At 43.2% G+C, this 12,625-nt stretch overlaps 1 protein-coding gene across 2 annotated transcripts in view; it reads right to left on the bottom strand.

The window, feature by feature from the left end:
- The window catches only part of TNFRSF21 (TNF receptor superfamily member 21), a 64,257-nt gene that overhangs the window by 37,146 nt on the left and 14,486 nt on the right, over positions 1 to 12,625 (bottom strand). For both annotated transcript variants that reach the window (XM_037054441.1, XM_037054438.1), the window contains exons 2-3: positions 6,759 to 7,407; positions 4,735 to 5,229 (exon numbers count right to left, since the gene is read on the bottom strand). In XM_037054441.1, coding sequence (XP_036910336.1) covers positions 4,735 to 5,229; positions 6,759 to 7,407 — 1,144 coding nt within the window. The remainder of the gene's footprint in view (positions 1 to 4,734; positions 5,230 to 6,758; positions 7,408 to 12,625) is intronic.

Raw genomic sequence — 12,625 nt, forward strand, 5'->3', positions numbered from 1 at the left:
TGCATTTTTTGTCCTCTTTATCATCTTGCAGAACCTCCTCTACAAGCATTTTCAGGCACTTTCAACTCCTAATCTGCTTCTCCAATGTCTCTTCAGACTGCTTGGGGCAACAGGTTGCTGGGGACCCAACGTCATAGTTTTTCCAAATAGTCAGCGGTAAAGACGAATAGAGGAGGGGGCAGGGGAAGAGAGAGAAGTGGGGAAGGGAGAGACGAGGAGAGGCAGAAAGGAAGGAAAGGTCATGAAGAAGGACCCGTAGTAGAAAGAGCAACGAGAGAACAGCAGTTGGTTCTGTTCTCAGCCACCCCCATTCTTAACTGGGACTGCACCACAGTTCTGTGTCTTCCACAGCTCTAAGAAAGTGAAGTGACTTGTTTTGGGATCATTATTGCCATCTGTATGTGAACTAGGTTTCACTGCAATTACTTTTGTGCTTTATGTGACAAAACAGATCAGACAAAATATACTGTTTTCCATGTAACCTTCCAATTAACATTAACTTGCATTAATCTTAATTTTAAGTAAAATTCAACATGTTGGAACCCCACTTACCCTATAACGTTGAGGTTATACTGCAAAAAGAAATAGTTTTACTTAAACAACAAAAACATAAATTGAGAATTAGCAACAGACTTACATCTTAATGACACTTCAATCTAGCAATAAAAAACTCTTAAAAAGAGTTGTGTCTATGAAAATTCCGAAGGAACTTCCAATGCCTTTTGCTGAAGTAGACGCATTTCAAGAAGCCACACTCCAATCCCAGTCTACTAAACGTAACGTGGCTCTGGCTCCACAAAGGAAGGACCAGACTAAAAGCACAGCACCCTTAGTCTCCTGGCCACATAGGGTCTCATCTCAGGCTTCCAATACTAGGATTCCGTGACAGTAGGACCACAGTTTTGTGGAGTTCAACTTCAAAAACCATAAGTCCATGGTAGGCAGAGAGGGGTGCATAAAGCCAAAGAAAGAGGTTCTTGTGGAGAAAGACAGGAGTTGATGGCCTGGCTTCAGAGCACTGAGGGTCTACAGTGCTCAGGAGCAGGGCCTGCCCTGCATAAGCGGGACAGGCGTCAATGAGGCCCTACACGACCCAGGCCTTGCAGTTCCATCCCCACTCTCATCCTCACAAATGGACAAGGACCAGAAAAAGACCTTATTATACGGATTACCTGCTGCCCAGAACTCAATGCAATCAGAACAAGATATTGTTTCTACAGGCCTCTCCGAGCGCCTGGAATGGTTTTTAGTAAACAGAACCTCTCTTTGTAATGGGATCTTACTTGGTTGAACCTTTAAGAGCAGAAATTTAGTGGGGGAAATAGACCTTCTTTAGAAAAATACTCTAAATATAAACATGCCAATGAAAAAACCTGGGAGGGGGCTTTAAACTTTTGGAAAAGACAGAACACCTGAATGAGTCTACACTAGTCCCTCCTTCTCCTCAGGGAATACATTCCAAGACCCTCAGTAGGTGCCTGATGACAGTACCAAACCTACATATACTTACTATGCTTTTTCCTATACATGCTTATGATAAAGTTTAATTTATAAATTAAGCACAGTAAGAGATTACCAACAATAATAAAATAGAACAATTATAACAATATCCTGTAATAAAAGTTATGTGAACGTGATCTCTTTCTCTCAGCAAATTAGCACAAACTTCTTTTTTCCTTCTTTACAATTTCACAATAGAAGCTTTATTTTTATCATAGATCTCAGCAACCTCAGCATAGGATTTTTTAAAATTTCCTTATTAAGTCGAGAGCTTTCATCTTTTCACTTAAACAAGCACTTTACAACTTCTCTTTGGCGTATCCAAATCGCCAGCATCACTACTCTTGCTGTTTGGGGACATTCTTAAGTAGAATAAGTGTTACTTGAACCCAAGCCCTGTGGTACCCCAACGACCAACCTGATGACTGAGGTGGCTACTACAGGCTACAGAGCAGGTAGGTCTATAGCGCGGAGCCACAGGACAAAGGAATGATTCACATCCAGGACCAGAAGGAGCAAAAGAGCATGAGATTTCACCACGCTACTCAAAATGGCATACATCTTAGGACTTCTAAACTGTTTATCTCTGGAATTTTCCATTTAACATTTTCAGACCCCAGTTGACCGTGGGTAATTGAAACAAATAAGGGGGAACTACTGCATTTGATTTTAGTTGGGAAAGCATTTTTCTGAGATACCGCTTTCACAGAAAATACGGTTGGGCTTTGTTCAGTTTGGCACTTCCATTCTTTTTACAAAACTAGATAACGTTTGAACAACACAGGCATAGTAGTTTACAGCATTACCATGGTCATAAGAATCTGCAGGTGTTGGATACTTTGATAACTCACTGCGTCCTCAAAAATTCTGAAAACTACACTGAGAAAGACAGTTCAGAAATATAGCGGGCCATAATCTACTCCATAAATTCAACTACTAAAGGAATAGAATCACTCATGTTTTGGCTGGTGTGGTTCAGTGGATTGAGTGCTGGCCTGAGATCCAAAGGGTCCCTGGTTCAATTCCCAGGGCACATGCGTGGGTTGTGGGCCACGTCCCCAGTAGGGGGCGCATGGGAGGCAACCATACATTGATGTTTCTCTCCCTCCCTTCCCCTAGGTCTGTAAATAAACAAACAAAAAAAATCTTTAAAAAAAGAGAAAAGAATAGAGTCATTTCTTTAACAAAGTGAATAATAAGAGTTTCAAATATTTGCATAATCCAGCAGGATGTTCTCTACTAGTTTTCCACTAATTGGATATACCAGAACAAGAGTTCTAACTGGTCACTTTAAGGGCAATATAAAGAAATATTTGCCCCTAGACCAGATCCTATACCAGAGATAAAAATAAAGGGTCAGGGAAGAGATCAGAAAAATTATTTTATAGATGTACATATGTGTGTATATAGACAATATATACTGTATACTATACAATAAACTATTCTGTATTATACATATTTTATCATTTATAAAATCTATTTTTTATATAAAGAAAGCACATAAAGCAAAAGGACAAAATGTGAACCATAGATCCATCTAGGTACAGGTATACAGGTATTCTTCATACTATTCTTGCAATTTTCCCACAGAGTTTGAAATTATATCCAAACAAGAAAACCTTTTATTAAAAAGAAGGAGAGGACTGATGCCATCCTTGCCCAGCAAGGCTGCCAGCAAGGGGCAGTCTCATCAAGTCTGGGCCGGCACCATCCCCAGGAGCACGTCCGTTCCAGTCGGATTTTCACTTGGTTTGATGATCACACCAATCGGCAAAGGAAGCTGAATGAGCTGCTGCTGTTGGTTTTTTCACTTTTTCTAAATTTTTTAATATAAAAGTAGCATGGGCTTATCTGAAAAAATTCGGGGAAAGAAAACTAACGGAGAAAAAAACGCACACACACAGCTCACCTATTCCCACCAAACTGGAAGAAATGAGCACTGCCATTTCAGCCTGTTTTCTTTCCGTCTTTGTTCCAAGGTTTTAAGAGGATTGGGGTTGTAGTATATGACTTGCGTAGTCTGGGCTGGTTTTTCTTTTTTCTCTAACCTAATGTCAACAATTTCCTATCAGATTAGTAAAAAAAATTCATAGAATCTTCAATGAGAATATACTATTCCGTATTATAGATAGATAGGCCATAATTTACTTAGTCATTATTTCCTTAAAACTATCCCTTTGACTGTTTCCAGCATCAATTTGTTATACATAATGCTGAGTTAAATGTGTAAGATCTTTGTGCTTAAATTTTTTTGTACTTCTAGTTTAGGCCTTTATAATAGATTCTCCCCAAAACTGCTGGGTCAAAGGGTATAAACATTTGTAAGACTCAATACAAAAAGCCAAACCGTTTTTGTTTGTTTGTTTGTTTTTCAGAAAGTTAGGCTAACACTTTTACCATTAAGGGGCAAAAGGGTACCTAACTAGAATTATCAATATTTCAGGCTGAAATCTCACTCTAGGACTGAAAGAAAGGGAAGTTACTGCCACAGTCTGAAAACTGCCATCCTCACACCCAACAGCTCCTAGGGCAACTTCCGCAAGCTATTTTTGGCCTTCAGAAAAGGAAAAACAAATATCCCGACCCGTATCAACACACTGTGTACTACTGACCACTGTGTAGATGAGGGGCCCGGCATCCAACAGCCACCACTGTGTCAGGCTCTGGGTGTCTCACCTAAAAGACCTTCCTATCCTGGTAGAAATGGGGTCCTGAAAATGTAAGACAGGGGACGGGGAAGTACTTGGGCAAAAAGAATAGGACTCTAAAAACAAAGTTCAAGTTCCAAAAGGCAAACTTAAGATCAGTGGTTTTTCACTTTCTTAACAGCCTAGCCGGGTTTTAAAAGGCGGGCTCCAGTGAGGAGCCAGTCCCAGTTGCCTTGAACCAGCAGCAGGCCTGGCTTAAGGCTGCAGCCACACCTCTCTGAACACAGTGTCCTCCCGCGTTGAATGACAAGGCTGAACAAAGTCCCTCAAGTTCCCTCTCAGGTCTCTCATTTTGCAACACGCTCGTTTAAACGTGCCAGGAGAGAAAAGGGCAGAGTGGTTACACTCTCTGAATGCACTGCATCAAATGCTGACCACCTCATTTCTCATAACACAACTAGATCAAACAGCACTTAGCGAACAAAGCAGATTCCAAAAACTTTGCATTTCCCACTCCTTCAGACACCAGGGATGAGGGAAGAGGAGGAGGCAGGGGCTCTGTGAGCAGGGAGAAAAGAAAGCTCACCGTGGCCATTGCAGTAGTAGATCCACTTCTCCCGGGTCTGGGCGGGGGCAATCGACTTCTTCAGCCCTGCCTTCTCCACAATGGCGCTGGGATCCTGCCGGGGCCCCTTTTTTAGAGTCCTTGAGCTTTTCCGGATACTGCACACCACAATCACCACAAGCACCAGCAGCAGGAAAAGCACAATCATCCAGGGCAGATGCTCATTGATATCAAAATGCTTGTGTAGGTTCTGTCTGGGGTGGCCCCTCTTGGCGCCTTTGATGGGCGTGCTGGACTTCTCGCCCCCAGTGGCCTCCATGGATGGCAGCAGCTTCAGGATGTGTCTGTGGTGGGAACCTTGCTGGTGGTTGACTACCTGGAGGTTTGGGAGGGTCTTGTTCACACCTTCCTCCCACGTTGCTGAGCTTGTGTTGTCAGGGACTGTCCCTTCCTGGGTGCCACTCAGTACCTTTGGTCTAACAGAGGCAGAAGAGTTGGATTCTGTTGAGTTCATGCCTAGAGAAAAAAGAGTAAGGACGGGGGGAAGAGCTTTTCTATATTTGGGGATCTGGATATCCCCTCCTCTTCCTGCTCATCTCCAAACCAGGCCAGATAATTAAAGAAGAGATGCCCTTTGGAGCTTAAGAATAAATTATATTGCACATTTTCATAAAGATCTTAAAAGCACCTTTATGGAGAAGGTAAAAACTAAGCTTGACAGCTGCACTAATTCGCTTCCTCATACCGAAACCCAGGGCATCCTCACAGCAGCTTCTCCTGTGCTCCACACCCTGAGCAGACACATGTATGTTAAGAACTTTGGTCAACTCTTAATTGTCTGACTAGTTCAAATTTAATTCCTTTGTCCTTTAATTCCTTTATACCTCTCCTCTCCCACCTTTCATAATGCAAGGGTAAAATTGAGAATATGACTGAGATAAAGAGCTCAAGCTCAAATTCAAATTTGACCAGTGAAAGAAAGGTTTGGTGAGAGATGTCAGTGAATACCAAAAGGTAGGACACTTCCTTAGAATACTCTATTAATAGAGTAAATAAGATTTGGCCTGGCAGCTTACTGGACTTCTTTCAGAGAAGCTTCCACAAGTTACCTTCATTAACAAGTTGTGAGAGACAGAGATTTGAGTCCCAAGAAATAGGACCTGGCCTGTATCAGCCACTGAGAGAACCTGGTCAGGTCACTGGAGCTCTCTGAACCAGTTTCTTCCCTTCAAAACAGTGGCTGTAAGAAGGCCCTGCTTACAGGGTTATCATAAAGGTCAAATCCGATCACACGTGATATCACGCTAGAAAGCACAACCTAAGTTGGCTATCATCTCATGAACGTTATTAAGTTCAACCGAAAGGGATTTGAAAATAAAGACTAAATTTTATATTCTTCCCTGAGATTCTAAATGAATTCTGAGGAAAACTGAGATACCTGATGAAGGGCACCAAGTTAGAATCATTTGGGGAAAAAAAAAAGTTATTTTCCAGATGTGAATCCTAGTTATCTTCAATGTGATACAAATTTGCTTGCTTCCTGAAGTTTCTAACTTATTTTTCCCTCTTTGCCTAACCTTGAATCCAAAATTCATCCTTCCCTTCCACGTGTTTTGTTCTCTTCTCCCCTTCTCCCTCCTTTTGACCTTCTGCCCGAATCTACCCAGGGCTGACTCGATGTTGAAAAACTTTTAATCCGGAAGTGACCTTAAACATCTAAATCATCCACTTATTTGACAACTTTTAAACCAAGGCCAGACGTTCAGTGACTTATATAAAGCCATACACTGTCCTTGTTGTACTGGGTTCTTATTTTCTAGCCTGACGTGACCCAGTTTTTAAATATCCGATACCTCTGGCTACTTGAACACTTCTGAGTCTAAATGTTTCTAAAAGGTCCCGAGAAGCCAGATTTAATTGGCCACAAAATGCAAGTCCCTTCATCAAGGGGTGACTTTGGAATATACAAAATGGAGAAAACATCCTTGGTATAAACCCCCTGCACCTATCCCTCTTCAAATAAAGAACTCATGAGGTTAAGTTACCTTTGGGAACACCAGTGGAGGAAGGGACTTCATGAGATTCCACGTGCTCAGGGAGTGAAAAGATGGCTGTGCCAGGGGAAGGCAGGGTGGTGCCGGAGGACGGGAGTGCGCCACAGACGTTGTCCGCCTCCTTGGTCCCTGGCTTGATCACCACCAGGTTCTGACTCAGACAGTCTGTGTATGCTTTGCATTTCATCACACTAGAAGGCACATCAGAGAAGGTACCCCGAGCACACTGCTTACACCGCACGTCCTCGGTCTCTGTCCCTTTCTTCCGCACACCCCAACCCACAGGACACACCGTATGGGGAATGCAGGTACCATTAGACTGGAACATGCCAGGTGGGCAAGTGCATTCTCGGTCAGTCAAGGCAGCACAAGGTAATTTCTCAACCATTGGCCATGGGCATGGTTGACTACAGTCATGGCATTTCTCTATGCCATTCTCATGCCGGGTAAAGGTCCCCACAGGGCAACTGCTGCAGACTCGCAGGCTCGTGTTGGTACAGTGCTCAGATACATAGGTTCCTGCCGGACACTTGTCACAGGTTAGCACCTGGCCAGTGGCACGGTCAACGTGGTGATATTTGCCAATGAGATTCGGGGCCTTCTGTTCTGGCTGAGCAGAGGTGGTGCTAAGGAATCCAAGCTGAAAGGAATAAAAAGAGAGGGGGAGGAACAATAACCAAGGTGTTACACAGGAACAGAGAATAAAAGATGGAACAATCCCACCGCCACCATTATCATTCCTAGTGAAAATCTGACAATATCTTCCTAACACTAGGCTACTATACAACTGAGAAACAAAGACTGATTCTACCCCAGGGCTTGACCTCCTAGCTGTGAAGCTTTGGTTTCCTTGCCTGACCTTTACCTTGGCTTCCTTTTCTTCCAACTGTAAAGTGAAGGTGACAATACCTCTCAATTATAAAAATCAGTAGAGAATATGAACACGAAAGCACTGTGTAGCTTGTATTAAAAATGCTGTACAGAAGTCAAACATCCTAATGCAAGGAGAAAACAACTTGCTCACTAGTTAGTTATCTTCCTTTCCATGACCCAATTGTTAAATTACCATATTCTGATACCAGGACAAAACAAGCGCAAAGTAGGTTGGCATCTATCTATTCAAGCTGCTACTTTCACAGCACCCGGTTGCAGTTAACCTAGAGACATAGTGTGATTTTTTTCAAATGTTTCATCTATGCAAAGCTGTGTTTTTTTGTTTGCTTGGTTTTGGGTTGTTTGTTTGTTTTGCAAAACAGAGTTAGGCCCTTGGCATTCTTAATGTGCTTTAATCAACAGAGCTGATGCTTTTAGATGCACATCCTATTTGTACAGCCTCTAAAGGCCATGGTCAATAGAACACAGACCTGTAGCCTGCCAGGAGCCCAAGCACAAAGCTGGGCTCAGCCAGGACCCAGTGGCTACTAAATTAATTTATGCAACAGAAACTTCACCCAGCTAGACAGAATTTTATACCACCTCCCGGAATGAAAACTTGGGAAGAAGGAAATTATATTTGTGGCACTAAATCCCAAAGTCCTTAGGGGTGGGGTGGGCGGTTAAGAATACATATTAAAAGAGAGTTTCCTGCATTAACGAATATCGAGAGGGTCCAACAGAAAGTTTTCATTATCTCCTACAAAATGGAGAGAGGTTATTCGTCAAGAAAATAATGGCTACCTCAAATACCAGCTACCCAAGAGGGCAAATTCCTTCTCAATTTGTCTCTGTACCAGTAACTGAGAGAATAAAGCAAGAATTTTTTTCAAAGTGCCTCCTGTCTCCTTAGCATCTTGAAACAACCCAAGATTCAACTCTGCTCTACCTCAAATTTAACTATTTGAACCAAAAGTATCACCCTTAAATTAAAAGTCTCTTGCCCTGTCCCAGAGCTACCTCCAGTTAAATGACAATACTAAAAAATTTTCAGTTTACAAGAATATATTCATCTTTTCTTTAATCTAATACCCTCCAAAAAGATAGTAGCTGATATACTTGTTAAGATGATTAACTTCATCTTGGACTCAAGAAAAATAATCTGTTCAATAACTAACTCTGTGGTACCATCCCTCTTCACTCCTGCCTTTTTTTGCACCTTGTCTTGCAAAATCAGCCCCAGCCACACCTTCTAAGCATAGCAGATGCATCTGATTGAGGAAAGAAAACTCAGGACCAGCTCCTGGAGCCCAACTGCCATTTGGCAAGTACATGAAGACACACCTTCCCCCAACCTACCCAACCATAAGGATGCAACCCAAGAGGTTGCAAAAAAGGCTCTGCTCTGTACTTCTCCAAGTTTCTAAGGGCAACAGCAGCTGTAGGGAGCTAAGGTGTTCTGAAGTTTGCAAGATGTATGAATGACCCCGAGGCAGGTTATTACACTCGTGCAAATTAAATGAAATCAGAGAACAGAACAGGCAATCTAGCCAGAGAGCAGTGGGCAGAGACGAACATCACTCTGATGTGCTACGGGCCTCGAGTCTGGCCCCCTACCCACGCAGGGAGGCTAGACAGGCAGTGCAACACACACCCAGGAGGTGGCTCTGTGGGCTGAGCACAGAGGTCATGCGTTCACTGTATGTGTGTCTGGATGTGGGGTTAAGCACCGGCTTCCTACAGTTTCATTTTTCTCCCTAGAGTACACACCTCTACATCTCAAGGTGAGGATGCTACTCCATTCCACACTAGTCCCATGATTACTGAGTTACTGGAGGGCTCCAGGCAAGATACAAAACCCACCCCCAAACCCCGTTGTACCCACAGACTTCTCCACTCATCAAGTGAATTTTCCAGTTCTTCGTTCACTTAAAATAACTGATCAAGATTCTAATTAATCAAAACTCGGGGCTCTTTAAACTACATTATACTAAGTTACCCACCTAAGACAATATGGCTCTAAAAAAGGACCATCAAGTTACCTCATCCTTGAACAGGCAATTCCAGCTCCTACAAACAGAGCTACCACACAACATGCCTTGGCCATCTCACCTGAGCTGAACACTAGGCATGCGTTTTATGTACAAACTAGATACCAGGAAAGCACTGGACAATATTTATTGAAGACCTACTATATGTGTGCAAGAACCTTGAGAACTCTATTCCAGCCCTTATGGCATTTACCTTCTAGAAGAAGACAGACAGAAACAACTAATTATATCAGTAATTGCTTAATTAGAATTGAGATTACTGCAGAGAAGGAGAAATAGATTTCTGTGAGAAAGGGTTTAGCAGGTACCCCCCAGCTGAGAGATACTAGAGAAAAGTTTTGGAGTACTTCTGAAGGACGGAGGAACACAACTTAAGTCTGGACAGGGTTAGTGGAAGGGGACTGGGCAGAGGGAGCCCCCAAACAAAAGTCTGAAGCAGAGGAAGCTCAGCTCAGCAACCAAGACACTTGTGTGGCTCTACATCCAGATGCAACGCAGTGGCCACGGTTACACTTGGAGAGGCTCCCCAATTTGATCACAACCCGAAATGCACTGAGAAATCACTGTACGTTTATACTGGAGGTTGGGGATAGAGGCAGACAATCACATTTAGGAATAAAAAGGGTTATCTGGTTGCAGAGTGGACAGTGAAAGTGGTTGGGGAACACAGTAGATATGCAAACCTTCTTAAAGGTGAAGTTGGGGTGATGTAGACAAGGGTGAGGTCATGGAAGGAGAAGGCAACAGATATGAGAGGTCAGATCAGCTGGATCTGGGAAATAATTATGAATGGGAGGAGAAAGAGGAAAAAAGCAATGGTTTTCAAGTTGGACTCAAGAAGGCATAGTACCAAACACATTTCTTGGGCTGTCCCATGGGCCAGGAGGGTGCACGTCAGGGCAGAAACAGGAGATAGGACTCTGAGCTCCCCATCTGCCTCAAACACAGCGGCTCTGCTTTGCCAATTTGCTAGGGGGCTTCCAAGTAAGAATTCATCTGAAGGAAGGTTTACTCCCCCTGCTACAAAGCCAAAGGGACTGTCCCTTGGGCTGTTCATCCTCACTGAATCCCTGCCCAGAGAAAGAAGTGCCAGGTCCTTCTCCCTTAACAGAGACAGAGGTGACACCTGAGAAAAATTATTTTCTTAAGGCCCTTTAGTCAGCTGAGGACTCATGATCTAAAACTACAGCTTTTTCCACCAGCCTAGTGGCCAGCTCTCTGGTTTGTAAAAAAATTAAAATCATATAAAAATCATTCCCAAAGATAATTCAAAGGGCAAAGCCATGGGTAGTAGGAGGACAAAGATCAAGTTCGAAATCAACATTTAAGACTGTTCCCTATAAGATGTAGTGTTAAGACAATTTAATGATACCTAAATGCTTCTGTTAGGGAAAACACCTGAATCAGGAGACACAGTCACTGGAAAGTGAACACCCAAGGTTGAGTCCTACCTGATGAAGAGCCCCCATTCCTTCGTGTGCACAGAGGTGGGGAAACTAAACCAGAGGTTCACCAAGGCCTCAGACCTCGGGTGCCGCAACAGAATTACCTGGGAAGCTTTTTAAAAAACTCACAGCCTCAGTCCCATCACTTAAGTTCAGGTGGTTCTGCAATGGAGCCAGGAACGTGTTTTGTTTTTAAGCTTTCCAAATCTGACGCCCCTCCCACTTTTGGACCCTCTGAACTAAGGCCAGACCCCTCTGGCTTGAATATTCTCTGATCCTGAGAAATACATGGGAAGCAGCCCAGTTCCACGGTCTCTCCCCTGCCTCTTTTCCAACCTGGCACTTCTTGTTGAAATACTGTGCTTGTTTCATTATTTTTAAACATTCTTGTAATAGTTCCCGCAACCACCAAATAGAATAAAATGTTTAAGTATCTGCTCAAATCCACACATCCCCTGGACACACTCGCTGTTAATTTTGGTGCAGACCTGCCCTGAGCACTTACACATACACACACTCACACACTTCAGGTTGGCTGCTTCGGTTTCGTCCAAAGCGGACAGGCCATACACGCCATTCTGTGACTGGACTGTGTCCATCTCCTCATATGAGCTGCATCACTGAATTTTTCCATGTCAGAACAGATGGACTGCTTCCCTCTTTAGAATGGTCAAGTTCTCTTCGACCGTGCGGCTATGCCTTATTGTGGGCACTTCCCTCTGGGGACATGTAGATTGCCTCCTTGTCCCTCTGTGAGTGTAGGCAACCATTTCTCTATAATCCATATTTCCCTCCTTTGATTCCCACTCCCCACCCATTTCTCTTTTGTTTCTTTCTCATCCCAAATGACAGCTACCACCGTGCCGTTCTCGGTCTTTTAAGAACCGCTTTCTTCAGGGACAAAAGAAGTTTCCGTACAACCCACAACTTGGAACCTCTTCCTCCTCCTCCCTCCTACTAACATGACATAGTATTAATAGGATATAGTATTGACATTAATACCATACATGTGTTTTCAGCCTCTGGGCAGACCCCATCTAAAGTAGAAAGAACAGCTGGACAAAGATTTAGAAAACAGAAGGCTTGTATTCTTGTCCAAACACTGCTTTAAGATCGGTTGGACCTGGTTTTCCTTGCTTGTAAAATTAGCAGGTCGGACTAAGTTGTAGTCAATTCTAGCCTCTGCGATTGTCAACTTTCACCTTCTCTATAAAGCCTGTACAATATTTCCTGGACAACCAAATTCCAATCAGATGAGCAACCATCCACCACATTTCCTGTTTCTGTTCATCATGTAGGTGTCTAATTACATACTGTCTTGTAATGTTGTTGATGGCCTCATAAGTGTATGTTTTTATGTTCTTCCCAAAATGATTAGAAGCAGCTCAAGGCCAGGGACAACCATGAAGATTGCATTTCCTCGCTTGCTCAACCACTTCAAAACGAAGATGACAAAAGTAACAGATAAAGCATCCTCTGAGCCAGAAGT

Source organism: Sturnira hondurensis, unplaced genomic scaffold (genome assembly GCF_014824575.4).
Source record: "Sturnira hondurensis isolate 20B ecotype Veracruz unplaced genomic scaffold, ASM1482457v3 Scaffold0000880, whole genome shotgun sequence".
NCBI lineage: Eukaryota > Metazoa > Chordata > Mammalia > Chiroptera > Phyllostomidae > Sturnira > Sturnira hondurensis.